Raw genomic sequence first — 17,808 nt, forward strand, 5'->3', positions numbered from 1 at the left:
AGATCTTTGTAATTGTTGTACTCAATTTGTTATGAATTTAAGGAAGGTAGATCTGTGTACTGGAGCTGTCCACATCTTGGATGCTACCCTGAGACATGCGGAAAAGTATGTGAGGATTCATGCATACTCTGTGGTTCAGGTTTCTAAAAATTCATGATTCTCCAATGTACGACACCCATGCACAATAACCTCCATCACCCCCAACACACACACACACACACACACACACACACACACACACACACTACCACAAACCTCTTTCAAACAAAAAGGCCAGTGACACGTGATACATATCTGCCAGAAGGGTGGTGTATGGACTGACAAGTTGTAACTGGATGTTTCACTGCTTTGGACAGCAGACCATGGTCTTTCAGTGCTTGTAGCAATGTGCTGCATTGCAGAGAATTTTGGGGAAGGCTGGATCGTGAGTCCAGTCTACAACTTGTGCATGGTGGATAAATGCTGTTCTGTCTGTACACTGTATGAGTTGTCTTGAACAAACTGTGGTTTCTCTTGCTTAACTCTTCAACAACTACTTTGTAATGTATGGTCTGTCTTGTTTAATGAACTGTGCTTTGGGTTTTGTATTGATTTTTGCTTTATATATACGAGGGTCATTCAATAAATAAGGTGAATTTTTCGGTATAAGGATTTCTAATACAGATAGAAGCTTACTTTTTTCTCTTTTTTTTCAACGTAGTCTCCCAGCACTGTCACACACTTTTCCCATCTGTGCACAAGCTTCCGTATTCCCTCAGCGTAAAAATCTTTGGACTGATGTCTCAGCCAGTCACTCACAACACTTTTGGCTTCATCGTCACTTTCAAACTTTGTGCCTCTTGTGAATGCTTTCAAGGGACCAAACAGGTGAAAGTCTGAAGGGGCAAGGTCTGGGCTGTAAGGGGGATGAGGGAGCAGTTCCCAGCCCAGCTCGTTGATGGTCTGCACCGTTCGGGCTGCTGTGTGAGGCCTTGCGTTGTCATGATGCAAGATGACTCCTTCTGACTGATGACCCCTGCGTTTGTTCTTTATGTCTTTCTTGACCTGCCTCAGCAGTTCACAGTAGTTGGCACTGTTCACAGTGCTTCCTTTCTCAAGGAATGAAATGGTGATTGGGCCTTGCATATCCCAAAAAACGGTGAGCATCACCTTCCTCGTGGACCGCTGGGACTTGAACTTCTTCTTCACTGGAGAGCCTACGTGCTTCCACTCCATGGACTGCCGTTTGGACTCAGGCTCATAGTGCCAAACCCATGTCTCGTCACATGTGACCACCTTCTTCAGAAACTCATCACCATCCTTCTCATAGCGACAGAGACACTGCTGGGACAACTTGACCCTCCTCTGTTTGTGCTCTGGAGTAAGCATCTTTGGCACCCACCTGGCAGCTGACCTTCGAGTAGCCAAGGTCATCATGGACAATTTTGTGTGCTGTCCCAACAGATAAGCTCAAAGTCCTTGCAATGTCATCCACTGTCACCCTTCTGTCAGACTGAATGAGGTCATTGACTGATTCGATCACCTCAGGAGACCTCACTTCTGTAGGCCTTCCAGGCCTGTCTTCATCCTCAACACTGCTCCGTCCTTCTTTAAACAATTTAGTCCACTTGTAGACATTTTTTCGGCTGAAACATGTGGCACCATACACAGTTGACATTCTCCTATGAATTTCAACTGGTTTGCACCCTTCAGCAACCAGTATCAGTATCAGTAGCTCAAGGAGGCGTCACTGCGTTCGGACAAATCCATATACGCTACACCACATCTGCCAAGCAGATGCCTGACCTTCAGCAACCAAAAACTTGATAACTGACCGCTGTTCAATCCTGGAGCATGCTTCTTGGTCGGCCATCTTTGTTAATCGCCAAAACTCTCAAAGTTTTTTTTAATCTGCAAAACAAATTAAATCCATGTGAAAAAGAAGTAAAACAAAAAAAACAAAGCAAAAAAAAAAAGTAAGCTTCTATCTGTATTAGAAGTCCTTATACCGAAAAATTCACCTTATTTATTGAATGACCCTCGTATATAATATATATATATATATGTGTGTGTGAACTGGAGTGCTTTTTTGGAGGGTTTTTTTTTGTTGTTTGTTTTTTGGTTGTTGTGTTTTTGTTGTTGTGTTTGTTTTTTTTACTGCTTTTGGGGTTATTTTTCAACTGAATTGGATTTTTTTTTGGGGGGTGGGGTGGGGGTGGGGTGGGGTATTTTTGTTTGAATTGTATTGTTTTTCAACAGTGATGTGGGTATTTGTGTGTGACAGGTTACACACTTCCATTTTGCCATATTTAGTCGGACACACATAACTGAACCACCATTGAGGGGGAAAAGTTCTGAATCTCCTGTGAATGCTCCATTTCTCACAAGACAGTTTTTGTTTTCGTCATTTGCTTCCATTCTCCAGTCTTGAGGAAGGATGTGATTGTGGGAAATTTTTTCCTATTTTGTGATTTATTGCGGGAGCTGAGATCTTTCATCATGTCCATCATTGTATCATTGGAGACTATTCATAAAAGTAGACACATGTTTATTCAGAAAAAAAACCCAACTAGAATCATTAGAATTTTCAGTATCTTGTACTGATGTCACTTTGTGTTTCTGTGGACATGGACAGTTAGGTCTCATGTGATATCAGTGAATCCCATGGATGATGTAAAGGGGTTGCGCTGTTTTTATCTCATGTCTGTTAGAGACAAATCTCTGTATCTGTTAATGAGCCTTGTTGAAAATGGGACCATGATTGGTAAAAAAAAAAAAAGTTTGCTTGGTAATGTTTGAATTCATTTGTGTGTGTGTGTGTGCTTGGACTTATTTAGGAGGTTTATAGAATATAAAACCCTTAAATTTTAGATAAGTGAGTATGTGTGTTTGTGCTTTTTGATGTATATATGTTCTTTAATGGTTGTGTCTTGTCAGGGAAGAAGGCATCATTCTTTCCATATTTCATCTGTTGTTAAAATCGAATGAACACATTTCACATCTTGTTGGTGGATGCATTAGTATGAGGTAAGGTTTGATTGTTCGGGGGGAGGGGGGGGTGCATTGGCAGGGGGAATAAGTTGTCAGAAACATTTTGGATTGAATGAATGATAATGGCTTATGTGTGGGTTATTCATTAATACTTGTCCCACTGTTTCAGTGGTGAAAGTGGCCTTAAGTCAAGGTTGTTGACAGCATTGGTTTGGAGTTGGATGTTTTAAAGTGTGTGATCAGTTCATGGGTGGTTTTTTTTTTTAATTTTTAAAATTTTATTTTTAATTGTAATGGAATTCAGCGGGCTGTGACAGAATTGGTTAGGCATTGGGCTTATGATCCAGGGGTCACCAGTGATCAGTGTTCAAGGCCCTATTTCAGCATGGTATTGTGTCCTTGGGAAAGGCATTTTGCTCTGATTTTACCTCACTCCAGCTTCGGTCAGAGGTTTAAAAGCATTGGAAGGAGAGGACTGGGGCCCACCTTCCAGTGCTGAATCCTTGACACAGTAAATATGAACTCACCGCTTATGTGGCAGTAAAACTGATCTGTGGATTTCATCAGTAGTGAAGGATGGACATTTTCAGCATTTGTGCCTTACCACTTATCTTGTGAGTGGATGCATGCACAAGGTTAAATGATACGCATGTTAGAAGATCCTGTGATCCATAACAAGAGTTCGGTGAATAGTGGAAATCATTACACATCCAATGTACACATGCCCCCTGAAAACTGAATATGGCTGCCTGCATGACTGGATAAAAATAATCACTTCTAAGTCTACTTGAACTTTTCAACAAGAGAAAGTGATAGATGTAATATGCAAATGTATGGAAAGGGAAGTAATGGACTCGGCACACATGGACAGATGATATTACACTGTTAATGACAAACATTGCTTCTGCAAAGGCAGCTGTTAACACAAATTTTGTTTGTAGATATCATTACACAGTTGCTTCTCACTGAAAGGGATACAGATGCTAATACATTTCACACACGATACATCAAACACAAGTGTATTGATTTTGTCACGCACTGTGAGAGAGGGTGGTTTTAAAGACAGCATGAGCAACTTTTGGAGGATGACACTTGAAATTACAGGGATGTTACCTCTGTGTGTGTAGTTATGTTACTTGGTATTCTGAGTTTTGTTTTTATTATATCTTTTTCTTTCTTTGTAGAAGATGCATATTTTATTTAATCTTTGTTTCATAGCCAGGAATCATATCACAAAATAATTATTGTATTGTAATTTTTGGTCAACAAGGTGCTTCCATATTCTAAGGGGCACAATCTGAGTTTTTAAATATTCATGAAAAATCTCTGAACAGAACGTTCTCTTGTTACATGCAGTCAAATTATGAGCTTGGGGAATTGGAATATTTTGGGCTAGCAAACCATGGCTGAATGACAGTAAGAATTTTTTGTCATGGTAATGTTTGCAAGTGCATTAAACATAGTAATGTTTGAAAGTGCATTAAACAAGAGAAATACAGGAAAACAGACTTACAAGGAGGTCCCAAGTCAAAGAGTAGATTACCACCTCATAACTGATTCAGTGATTATTTGGTGAGAAGCTTGAGAAATCTGACCTCAGAGTCTGATAAGAAAGGTTAAGAGGCTTCTTTCAACATGTTAGCATTGAAGGTAATGGATGTGATACCACTTTCACCTTATGCTGAAAGTTGAAGTGTGTCTGCTTTGCCATCATTTGCATCTGTCTTGATGATGCCCTCTTTCTTTGAAGTGTCAAAAGTAATGTTTGACCATTCTGAAAGATTAATTTGCCCCAGTTTAATCACAGAATCTTAAGATTCATGATTTGTTTTCAGAATTATGCTGACTGGTCGTGAGTGTCTTTGCTCGCAAAGGTACAAAAGAATCAGCTGTTAACTCTGTGATGACAGACTATAAGTGAAGGGAAATTTTCATTTTCGTAAAGGTGTGTGGCAACCACTGGTCACTTTCAACTAATTTTCAAACGACATCTCTTGTTTTTATCATTACTGGTGGTTTGGGGTTTTTGTGCGTGTGTGTGTCTGCTTTTCTGAGGTATGTGCTAAAAAGAAAAAAAAATATCTGCTTGTTCTGTAACAGAAATGTTATTGACTGGTACGGTGCACTTGTTTATAAAACGCAAAGGTCAAGGTTTGGAAAAAGACTGTTACCTCATGGACTAAAAATTATGATCCATAGCAACATGTTTTCTTTCATTGTGGAACTTTCTAAATATCATACAGGAGTTATTAAAGCAGACACTTGCCATTAATCATTGTTGACTTATGAATGTGAAGAAACAAATGATTATTATCTTGGAAATAAACAGACATTAGTTCCTTGGAAAGCATTGCTGCTGTTATGATATACACTCTTTTTTTTATTATTATTATAATCATGTAAGATCATAATCCCAGGCATTTTGATTGCAACAGGAATCTGTGCTGCTGTTCATATTTACTTTTACACAAAGTAGTTTGTGAAAATCAGTCTGATGTCTGGAGAATGAAAGATGTTAATGTGTAAATACTTTATCACTGAATAAAAAAAAAAATGTTAAAAACATTTTAAGCTTGGATGGTAATAAAGCATATTGATGCAAAGACTTTCTTGAAGTGTGTATTTGATATGACATCTTGAAGCAAGAGAAAATCATTGCTGATAGTGAACTGTAAATAAATAAAACAAGTTTGGTTTTTTTTTTGGTTTTTTATTGGGGGGTGGGGGGGGGGGGGGCCTCATGCATAAAAAAAGTGACACGATGTAATAACCCAGATTCAGTTGTCTGTATGTATTTATATGTCTGTCAATGGTAAACATTAACAAGTTCATTTTTTCTGTAAAACAAAAAAACAAAAACAAAACAAAAAAAAAGTTTGTCAACACCAAATCTGGACAGATGAAGAAAAATATGATCTGGATATATACAGATATATAGTCTTGGCTGCAGTGGAGGCCTCCAGACGTAACGGTTCTCCGTGCCACTGGACCAAGGTTTCTCCTGCCGAGAGAGTGGGATTGCCCCAGTGCAATGGCTCCTTCCACGTAACCCTTTGATGCCAGGAACTTTCTTGGTACCCAAGGGGTAAGTCAAACTTATGCACAGGTGTCTGTGTAACTGCTGCAAGGGACATAAGGCCTTGTCCTTCTCAGTCCAAAATTCGTAAGGCCTTGTCCTTCTCAGTCCAAAATTCAGACCATCACTGCGACACCTGTGGGTGCCTGTGTGCTTCCAGCTTTGGGCTGCGGAAACATAAGCACTGTCGTCGCCGACATCACAGACCTTGTCATCGTTGGCTCCCAACGAACTACCAAGAATGTGTGTGTGTGTGTGTGTGTATAAACACTTGTCCAATCACTACAAACACTTGTCCAACCACACGAGGCTATATCAGGACAGCCCACATGAAAAATTTTTTTTTTTAATTCAACCACATGAAACAGAAAACTCGCATCTAAAACACATACACACAGTCCATTGCATAAAAATTCTATAATCTTTATTCCATTTCATAAAATGGATAGCAAGACAGACAGAGAAGGGGAAGAGAGAGAGAATGCATTGCAGCACAAATTTCACAAGAACTGTGAAAGCAAAAAAACAACAAAAAAAGAAGAAAAATAGTTCAAGACATCAACAGTCAGCACACTGACTCAGAGATAAGAGCAGAGTTGCACAGGCGATATAAACAGCACAAACCATGCTTACCATTAACTTGAAAAATTTTCTTTTCTTGCATCAATGGGATTAGTTAATAAAGAAATTTCTGAACGCTCCACAAACTTATCACTGCAAAGGGCAATGAGCGCAGACTTAGGAAAATTCTTTTCGCAAAGCAAACTTAGTGATGTGAAGATCGCTTGTACAACTCAACCCAGTTTTTATTCAGTGATTCAGTGCACCTAACTTCAGCTCACAGGTACTTGGAACTGCCTAACTTTGCCCAGCAATATTCCGAAAGACCAAACGCAGCAGGACACGCTGTATCTCTTCATAAGCATACACCACACAAGAACAAATACAGATCAAACAGCTTTGTACAGGTTCCAAGGACAATTGATAATGCTCTGATGGTGAACATGACTTTTACCATGCACAGTTCATAACGGCTGGACAATGAATACTTATGACATATTTTCAGTGGCATTCGATAATATACAATAATTCAGCACCTGCTCAGAGACAAAATAATTCAGAAAGTACACATGAGGCATGTGACATTTTTATGACACAGATTAATACAGAAGGGAGAACTTGTTCACCAAACACCAACATACAGACTTTCATTTTTAATGGTGCAAACATAAATTACTTTTTTGACGATTTACCCCAGACCTTGACTGTTTTTTTTTTGTTTGTTTGTTTTTTTTGGTTTCATCTTTGGAGGTGGAGGTCGGGAGAATGAAAGTTGTACTTGTAGGGATGAGATATGCTGATGCTTCACTACTGATAAATGAAAAGAAGCTTTAAATAAAACAACCAAACCAACAAAATATTGAGTTTTTCACTGCAGGGTCTCTAATGGCTATAACTGAGAGGACTGTCCTTTCCACAACAAACCATGCTGGATATGGGTTCAGTTGGTCAACAGCCAATGTGGATTTAACCCAGTAAAGCTGAATCTGCCATAACAAACCCAATAAACTGAGCAAGCTGAAGGCCAGTATACTGATTAAGTCAAACCAGTACATATGCTGCTGTCCCTCAGCATCAACATCAAGGCTATTTGGAAAGATCCTGATTCATTTCATTATCACTGAATATTTATGAAATTTCACGATTCAAAGCAATGTAGTAGAATAGTCTTTAATGACACTAATTTAACAGAAGCTGAGTTCCAAGCACCGCTGATATAATCTTCAAATGTAGTTTACAAACTCTTCTGAATACACACATCTACAAAACATCTAGTGAATGCAAACACATGCATGCATACAAACACACTAATTGTAATACTGTCCAAATCATAGCTGGAGCAGTGAGTTTGTGAACTGGAATATCATCCTGCATGCATCATACAGTTAGAGCAAACCAAATCAACAAAATATAAAAGGTACATTAGTTAACTATAAACAACAATACTTTATAGGCTCTGAATATAAACAGAAGGCATCTGAGATTCTTGTAACATTGTATATGAAGTTCAGTTACACAGGTCAGGCGAAGGAACAAACTTAAATTCAGACTCAGCAACTTTTTCTTCTTTCATACAATTTATCAATTTACATACAACACTTCAGGCATAAGAAATGAGAAAAAATGAAATAACATCATGCTCTTTTCTTTTTCATATTAATATTTTCAGGTGTTTTTTTCCCCCACTCACCATTCATGACCTAACCAGCTGACAATATCTTGAAAGCTGACACAATTGTTCTATACCACACCTTTAAACATGAAACAATACTGACCGCTGTTTGATTGTCGACTGAAGCTGATAAACTTCATGATTAGATATGTTCACATCTACTTTCATTCAAATCATTTAAGAACAACACAAATAAAGTATTCAGTCTTTGTAACAAATTATGCAAAAACAACACCATATTGTTTCACATACAACCTCTCACTGTGTATAATTTCTTATATCTTAGTGACTGACTCGTTGCTTATGCATGCACAAAAACCTCATCAGAAGCCTTCACCTTCTACAAGTGAAAAATTTTAACAATTATTTACCAATAACTGCCATTTTGTTTGAGACAAAACCAACGATAGTAACCAAAGAACACTCATTCATTCACAATCTGACCAAAATGGTTAAGGTTATAAAGGTCCCTCAACCTTGCACAACCACTGGATCAGTGAATTCATATTCACCCTGTCTAGGGCCTGGCATACGAAGGCAGGGCCCAATCCTCTCTTTCAGCCACATTAACCCACAGCTGAAATCAATTACCTATCAACAACTGGGTGGAGTGAGAAAAAGAAGCAAGCACACTACCCAAGGACCTAATAGCCTGTCAAACAGGGCCTCGAACTCTGATCACTTGTGAACACTGGATAAGGAAGAGTCCAATGCTGAACTGATTCTACCAAGGCGCCTCCCAGTCACAATCTACAGGCTACTATCCTCGAAATACTGACAAGGCAGTCAACTGACAGGGTGAAAATTTTGATACATACACTGTTATATATATATACATATATATATATATGAACAAGGTCAGCTTCATAACACTGAAAATTACTTGCTGTTCCACAATAAAACTACATTCTAAAACATAGTATCAGGTTTGTTCTTGTAAATCTTTATCAGGATGGGTACCAGGTCAAAACTGATATAGGCAGGGATTTATCATTAATTGTGAACATGGGGTAAAACAGAATTAAAATTTCTAACACTTGGTGAAATAAACATAAAATTTCCAAACTATCCCTCCACTCCCTCCCTCCCCAAAGAAACAACAAAAAGTCAGGTGTGTTATGCCATTTTATCATTGTTATTGTTTTGCTAGCTTGTTTGTTCCAGCAGTCAAAACCTGAGCAGTGAGGCGTTTTGATAACAACACAATTCTAATTCTTGCACACACACACACACACACACACACACACACACACACACACAAATGTGACACTGACACACTGAGAGTATGTGCACTTACACTTGAGATAAGTGTATGTTTACACAAACACACATTCCCCACTTTGAACTGATGGCAGGACACAGACTGTGTGGTAACCAAATATTGCATTTATACACAACTCAAGATCATCATTATGACAAATGATGATCATACAGCAAACAAAATGTTGGTAAAAAACAGGGAGGACTATTGACCCAGTTCTGATCAAAAGAAGAAATGCAAACAAAACTGAAGCTGTAATTCAGATCTAATGATAATCAGTATCAACTATCACTGAAAACGAAAACACTGACAGTTAGTCTTCCAAATCATCAGAGAATATCTTAAGATAGCAGTTCCATCTATAACATTAGTACACACACACACACAAACACACACTCTCTCTCTCTCTCTCTCATATACACATACACACTCATACACACTCACACACACAAAAACAGTAAAACACTAGACTAAAATCAAATGAACCAGAACAGTATCCCTGTCACTGTCAGAGTACGACAAGACAAATAATTTATAAAACAAATTAACAACAACAAAAACACAGAAATTCTTCACCGATATATGCACAGAGAATACCATCTGTTTGAAATGATCCCTAATAACACTCTAAATGATAATAACAAAACATTCTTGGCTTTGTTCTCTGTCCCAAGAAATGTGGCAGAATAGTGAAGACGCTCACTGGCTTATCTGCCAATACGGTGTCTGTCAGGGGCTGTGTTCAAATCACGGTCTTATCCTTTCTTCCCAGTTTGGAAAATCAAACTCGAGCATCTAGTCATTCTGATCAGACAATAAACTTAAGTCCCATGTGCAAGCATCCACTTGGCACACTGAAAAAGAACTCAGGTAACAGAAGTGTTATCCTCTAGCAAAATTCTTTTGAAGAAACCCACTCTAACAGGCACACAAACATATCTATGCATGTACTCAAGGCCTGACTGGCACGTTGTGTCATGCTGCTGGTCTGGCATCTTCCCTAACAGATGTGGTGTAGCATATATGGATTTCTTCAAATGCAGGGATGCTTTCTTGAGAAACTGAAACTGAACTCTGTCCTTTGGCCTATTACATATGAAACACAAAATCATATGAATTTTTTTAAAAGCCATCAACTCATTAAAAACAATGTTAAAACAAAAACCTACCACTGCCAAATATACGGAAGTAGAACTCATGCTGAAACTCAAGAGCTTGTATCTTTGATCAACATTCTTGATCATCAGTGACGGGTATATATGCTAAAGAAAAGAAAATATGAACTGTGACATTTCCTAGACCAAATCATCAGGTTCAATTGTGATATCAGCATCTGAATTACAGGTGGAAATCAGTTTTCATGATCTCCTTGATCAACATGTAAATGATACACATGTGCAGACCTGCTAGTGTTTTTAAATAATAAAATCCCTTTCAATGTTTCATGAGTAACTGAGCATACATGCAAGAGATCAAATAAGCATAGCCTAAGCCTAATCTGTAACAGCTTTTGATAGGATAAGAAAACAATCCCAGCCTGCACGTCTCTGCAAACGGATGGCGGCTGCCTGAAAGTTAAAGTTCAACTACACATATTTTCACGATGCACATGTTGGTGCTCACAGAAATTAATTTCAAGTCTTTAATTGTAAATTCAGCGCAGTGCCCCAAAAGGCTGACATCAGCACCAATGAAGTGTCAGTCACTCGATGGTTCATAACTTCATGAGCAGCCAGATCATATCCTTTCTCACAGTCACAGAATCTGTCATAAATATACCCTACAAGTTATAAAACTTTTATGATATGTATGTAGCTATCCCTTTCAAGAGATTGATCATATCAATTTTCTTTTGTTCATAAATTCGATTTCTTCATTACACAATAAACAATGAGAAAAGAGAACTAAAATACAGCAACAAGAAACATAACCCAGAAAGGCATAAAGGTCAAATAGCTTGCGTAATTTGTAATATAATGATTGTGTTTATAGAAATGTTGTAAGTGGGAAATGCCTGTGTATGTTTTTTGTTGTTGTTTTTTTAATATAATGAAATGATTATCTAGTACTATAGAAATTTATATTGCTGAGATCAGAAAAGCTTTTATTGACAACATGGTGTACTGATCACTATTACTAGTATTAGTAATAGTGACAATACAAGAAGCATATATGTTTAGCAACAACACAAACCATGCTTCATTAATATAAAGCACTATCAAGTATAACACTGATTTGAAACAAAAACAAAATAAATGATTAAGTCTGACCTGCCCGTTTGTACTGTCATATCAATAAAGAAACATTTTATTCAAAATAATCTTGTTTGGGGAAGAAGGAGCCTGGAAAAAAAAAAGTTGCTATAGTAAATTTCAAATCTAATTTCTGTTTAGGATATAGTGACTAGTTGTTTTTTGTACATGATTACACATCTACACCAATCCTCTTTTCTTTGTAACAGGACAATGTTGCTTCTGTAACTAAGAGGCACTGTTCAATGCTGATACTGGTCACCGTTTCTCTTGACCTTCAAAAACATCCAGATTATAGAAAACATATTTAAGTAAAACATACCACCAAAAAATTGTAAATAAAAAAAAAAGACCAACTGAACAATATTTTGTCACAATCAATAAGCAGCACTGTTTCTTCAGCATCATATTAACAAATACCACTATTCTAACACCAATAACACAACAACAACAATGCAATACTACAAATTCAAAATGAAAATAATGTCTTTTGCATTGATATTTTCAGATCTGTTCTGCACACACTATGTACAATATAAACTATGTACACTATGGCTACACAGGCACTGGCACAGAGACACCGGTACTGTCACTGTCAGACGCCGCTGATCTTTCTGGAATTGACTGCAAAGGCAACTTGCGGCTTGTTCTGGAACCAGAGCTATCCTCAGACTCAAACACATCATCCGCATCATAATTCAATAGCCGGCGCTTTGGTTTGTAGGTGCCCTTGAGGCGCAGCTCTCGTCTTGGAGCGACTTCATCGTCTGTGTCTTCTGAAACGTCACCGCCATCTTGTGTTGCCCCTAGCAACGCCGTGGCTGCAGGGGTGGGACTGATGCCTGAAGACAGATGTGGGCGATGCACCATATTCGGGGGTCGTATGGCTCGAATCACAACATAACCCTGAGTCATCATCTGAAACAAGAAAATAGATAATATTGAAATTAAATGAATAAATATTTCATTACTTGAACTACAGGCTGTAAAAAAAACTGAAGGGGGAGAGTCAAGTAATATAAAACACATCCACTCTCAAGCTTCACTGCACCACATCATACACTCTCATGAACATAAACCTAGTATTCCTTCAGGCTTCACAGCTTGTGTTGGTTTGGGCTCATGGTTTCCCTGACATTTGGCCTCATCTAAACTGAAGTTAAATGGGTTAACTTTTTAATTTTCCCATAGCACAACCCAATGTTCCCCCAATCTAACCATTCAAGGTGGATCTCTGATTTAGTACTTTTGTAAAGTTTTAGTCCAATCTCTACCACTCAGTACCAGGATTCATACAGGTTTTTCTAAATATGCTTTTTTTTTTTCTTCTTTTTTTTCAATTTAAAACCCCATGGGCAAAAAATCTAAAGCTACCATGTTTCATATCAATCAGGAAACCAAATGAAAGGAATGGTATTTTCACTCAGTGCCATCTTACATCCCTTGAAAATTTTAATGAACATCATCTGTTAGTGTTACAGATAATACCTATGATTTTGGTGGGAAAGGTCCACCTTTTTTTTTTACTTCTTTCTTTTCCTTTTATAAAAATGATTTTACCATCATTGTACTTTTATACATTTTTTAGTGCTTTATTAATCACTGATACAAATAATATGCTTCTTTCTCAGAAAACTGAGCCAAAATCAAAAACTTAAATTGAAACTCTAGGTACTCTTTAAAAAAAAAAAAAAAAAAAAAAAAAAAAAAAGAAGAAAAAAGGAATTTTTAGGACATGCATAGAAATGGTATCTAATTAGAAAAGATATTTAATTATCTACAGATTTTTTGAATAAGATAAGCCTGAACAAACCCTGTCTAGCTAATTGGTTATCCGGATATGCCCCACTAGTCTACTGCCAACAATTTTGAGGATGCTGAAGCAAGACTGCCATAACAATCGTTTCTCACCATGCATTTTGCCCTGAGCTCTCTTCCTTTTATTCTGTGTGTGCATGTGCATGTGTGTATTCTACTTCTAGATTCTTTTTTGTTTTCTTTTTTTCACTGCCCAACATCTGCACCGTATCATTGGCACTACTCCATCGCCACTCATTCACTGATTCAGAGTCCCCCATTCACAGCCACACCCGAGTTAGTCTGTCAGTTCCAGCACCAGCAGTCCAAGGTGAACCATCAATGTTAGGTCGTGAGAAGGCCACACAACAGAGTAGTCCCTGCACTGCTGCTGAGTCACTTTGGTGCTGTTTAGCACTTGTTCTGATTTAACGTACTTAGGACTCCACCTACAGTACAAAGCCCCCTACTGACAACAATAATGGCCAAGTTGTGGAGCCAGAGTGGAGAATGGAGACTGCCACCATATCCCTCCAACTAGTGAACTACAATCTCCCATGAATTTGCAGACACTGAAAACCTAGACAGGACTCAACCCAAGCACAGATGTGGAGGGGTATCAAAACTGAGGTCATTGTGAGAGCAGGGCATAAAAGGCCACATCATCTGGGACTTCTTTTTTTTTTTTCCATTGGTGATGAAGGAGGAAGAGGATGGCAATACACTTCCAGTCATAATGATATCCTGGCATCAACCAGGCCCAAGAGATACATTCACTTGCAGTGTTGGTCAGGAAATTAAAGCAACAAATGCAAAGACATATCCACAAGTGGATAATACTCAACTGTGTGGTCTCAGTCTCCCCATTTAAGCCCATGCACACTCAACTCTGAGTAGTACTAGTAAGTACCAGCCGAGAGCCGAAAAAAAAAAAAACACGTCCGCTGGGAATCAAACCTGCGTCCTCCCATCGGTTAGTCCGCTATGCTAACCACTTCACCACAGCTGCTGATAGAGATCCTAGAAATTTGTCTTGAACTATGAATCAGTGAATGTCATTTTGTATACATGTGCATGTGTGTGTGCGTACATGTGTACACTTTAAGTGCTTGTCACTGTCTTTTTTTCTTCTTCTTTTTTTTCTTTTTTTTTTTGGTGAGTAAATGTGTGTGTTTGTGTGTGTTACTGTTGTTATACACTGTATGTAGGCATCATATTCTTAGCTGTCGATGTACAGATCTCAGTGTGTTTGGCTGTGCCTTCATCAACTTGATCAAGTGTGTTTAATGTGTTTGGATAAACTGAGAACTCTACCAGTTCTAACAGGTAATACCCCCGGTCTTATAGAACTTTATATCATACACTATACAGTATAAGAACTGAAAATTGTTCAGTCATAAAAGAGACTGTTATAGTAAAACAGTACTAGTTGCACACACACAAACACACACACACTGTGACAGACACACACACACACACACACACACAGACACACACACACACACACACACACACTTAGCAGTCTTTTTTTTCCAAGATATATTTTTTCCTTTCAACTGACAAGTAATGACTGGTTACCATTCTATTTCTAATTATCAATAACTATTATGTACACATATGCCAAAATGCTTGCTCAAGTTGCAGCAATAAAAACAATGAATCACTCAAGTTCAACCATGGATTCAAGAACAACTACTCACCTTCCTCTTCCTCAGGCCTCTTGACAGCAGCGGTTTCATGCAGCTTCCTGCAAGCCATCAGCACCACAATGGTCGCCACGAAGATCAACACACACACAACACCAATCAAAGCAAATGCCAGGTTCTTCCAGTACTCCCCATCATCCTTCTGCACTATCGGTTCGTTCTGACCCTCATTCACCCCCCAGTGATGATCACCCGTGCCATCTCTGGCCCCAGAGTTTTCATCAAAAAACATTTCATAGTCGTATGATGTGTAGGATGGTGGGTCAAGCTCATCCAGCTGGTTGAAAAAATTGAACTCTCTGAAGGGTCCACAGACAGTGTCTGTATGCCTGCCACATGGTTTGCGAATTATTTCATTCTTGGGGCACTTGGAGCAGGGATGGCATGCATGGTGCTTTGAGTTCCAGAAATGGTGGTGGTCACAGTGGCGACTTGCTGCCAGTCCCAAAATCATTACAATCATCAGGAGACAAGGACTTTTCAGCTGATACCGCTCCATCTTGGGTGGCAGCAAATTCTGCAGATCAATCATCCCTGCACAAACACACAAACATGAAACAGGTCAGCTTATTTTTTACACTTGGAACAGCAGAAGAGAAGTTGTTTAGTGAGTTTACAAACCATTCACAACTGATTGTGAAAACAAATATTTTAAAACAACAAATAAAAGTGGACATGCACATGTACATTACTTATATGCAGGTACACACATGTACACACATAGTGACATATACGATACATTATTTTTACATATATCATGAAATCATATACCCCACACAAAGCATGACAGCAAAGTGGTTTTAAAACTAATGAGACAGAGATTGTCAAAGTCCTTGTTTTGATCTTGGTATCAGTGCATGGTGGGTTAAGGGTGGAGGTTGCTTTTTTCTAATCTACCAGGCCAACATATGAACAGACCTGTTGGCACCTTAATATAACCTATTTCATGATATATAAAATAAATATAACAAAAATAGCCAGAGAATTACTGACCCATTGTCACAATGGAAGAAGACAAAAAGTCTCAAATAAGGTATTTATTTTCTTTGCACACATATACTCACTCAAATGTACATGTATACAATATCAAAACTATGACTGTAAAAGAGTCAAAGAGTCAGTACCTGCATAACTGCTTACATTACACACTTATTACACTTACATGTGGCCAGCTTTGCTTCAAAATGGTTTCACTAGTACTTTAGTAGTAAGACAAAATATTTTCACTTCAACTGATCATCAAGTCAAACTAAGTTTATCAGTAACTGGTTTGAATGATGGAACTGTATGTTGTTGGGCACTACAACAACATTAGGAACAATGTACAAGTTCAAACACAATTATATCAGTCCATCCAATCTAATTTGTAGTTTCCACAATATGTTCCTGGCCGCTGTAGAAAAAAGAATTTATATGTAATGACGATCAATGCTTTAGTTTAAAGACAAGTCCATGTCAAGGCAAGCGCCTAGCCTAGAGTATCAACACATAATTGTGATCTTTTTCTGATCTGATGGATCTTTGTGTCTCTTACAGTTTACAGTTTCAGTTTATGGTCTGAATCTGATTCCGTGGCGATGTGTACTCAAGTCAAAGCAGTGGAGTGAACATATTTGCGTCATCCACTCATCCTGTTTTAACACGTGCTTCTCTCTGCGTTGTTTAAATATAACTGAAGCAGACCATCCTCGTATGATGCTATGTTTAGTCCAATTAGTCAACAACATTCCTGAAAACTAGTTTTGGTTTGTTTTTTGTTGTTGTTCTTTTTTGTTTGTTTGTTTGTTTGTTTTGTTCCTTTCATGCACACAGAAGAAGCAGTTTCAGTTCGTCACATCAGAACTTACGCTTTCGGCAACTGAAAAGGTAGCCCAGAGTGTTCTGATCTACGTTTCAAGAATTAAACTAGTACACATAAAGTTAACGTACTCACCTCAGTGAAATATAAAGGCACTCCAGGCCATTATTCCAACTTTCAGCAGAAAATGTCTGGTTTTTGATGCACATTTTCCGACAAAGGGATGCCAATGGGTCACATGACCGGAAACCACCCCTTTTTAGCTTTTTTTTTCCCCCCGTGCTCAATTTTCTCAGCCAACGGGTGGTGTGCGTGAGAGAGAGAGAGAGAGAGTGTGTGTCTGTGTCTGTGTGTCAGGAGAGAGAAATGTGTGTTTGTGTGTGAGAGTGTCAGAAGAGAGGGAGGGAAGAAGAGAGAGTTCGCCCATAAAATGATAGCAAAAATATCGGCCGATGACATTTCAGTAAACCAGATATGCAAGTAGAAAAGACGCGGAAAAAACCGGAAAGACAATAATTAACAAACTGGTGACATGTATGTATGTATGTGTGCCATGTGTGTGTGTGTGTGTGCGCGCGCGCGCGCGCGCGTGAGTGTCAGCCACACTGAGTGTAGTATGTGTAGAAGATTTAGATATAGTTGCTGTGATCTAGTTGTGTCGTATGGTTTCTTTCATGTATGCGTTTTCATGTCAAAGGCATTGTAGCAGAACTGA

General features: G+C 38.4%; 1 protein-coding gene across 3 annotated transcripts; it reads right to left on the reverse strand.

The window, feature by feature from the left end:
• Positions 1-7,312: 7,312 nt before the first annotated feature.
• LOC143286879 (uncharacterized) lies at positions 7,313-17,356 on the reverse strand. Of its 3 annotated transcripts, none has more exons than XM_076594785.1 (3): positions 17,229-17,356; positions 15,290-15,829; positions 12,440-12,710 (listed from the first exon to the last, which is right to left on the reverse strand). In XM_076594785.1, the coding sequence occupies exons 2-3, from the start codon at positions 15,825-15,827 to the stop codon at positions 12,577-12,579; spliced, it is 672 nt and encodes a 223-aa protein (XP_076450900.1). In that variant the 5' UTR covers positions 15,828-15,829; positions 17,229-17,356; the 3' UTR covers positions 12,440-12,576. The 3 variants fall into 3 exon arrangements, with proteins under 3 accessions (XP_076450902.1, XP_076450900.1, XP_076450901.1); XM_076594786.1 differs by lacking the exon at positions 17,229-17,356 and adding an exon at positions 16,830-16,948; XM_076594787.1 differs by lacking the exon at positions 17,229-17,356 and having other exon boundaries at positions 7,313-12,710; positions 15,290-15,473.
• Positions 17,357-17,808: the final 452 nt, after the last annotated feature.

This window comes from Babylonia areolata, chromosome 10 (genome assembly GCF_041734735.1).
Source record: "Babylonia areolata isolate BAREFJ2019XMU chromosome 10, ASM4173473v1, whole genome shotgun sequence".
Lineage (NCBI taxonomy): Eukaryota > Metazoa > Mollusca > Gastropoda > Neogastropoda > Buccinidae > Babylonia > Babylonia areolata.

Excerpts from the sequence above, each read along its gene's own strand:
- LOC143286879 (XM_076594785.1), bottom strand. The coding sequence starts at position 15,827 with ATGATTGATCTGCAGAATTTGCTGCCACCCAAGATGGAGCGGTATCAG. Across the intron at positions 12,711-15,289 it reads GAGGCCTGAGGAAGAGGAAG|ATGATGACTCAGGGTTATGT; the intron begins GTGAGTAGTTGT and ends TTCTTGTTTCAG.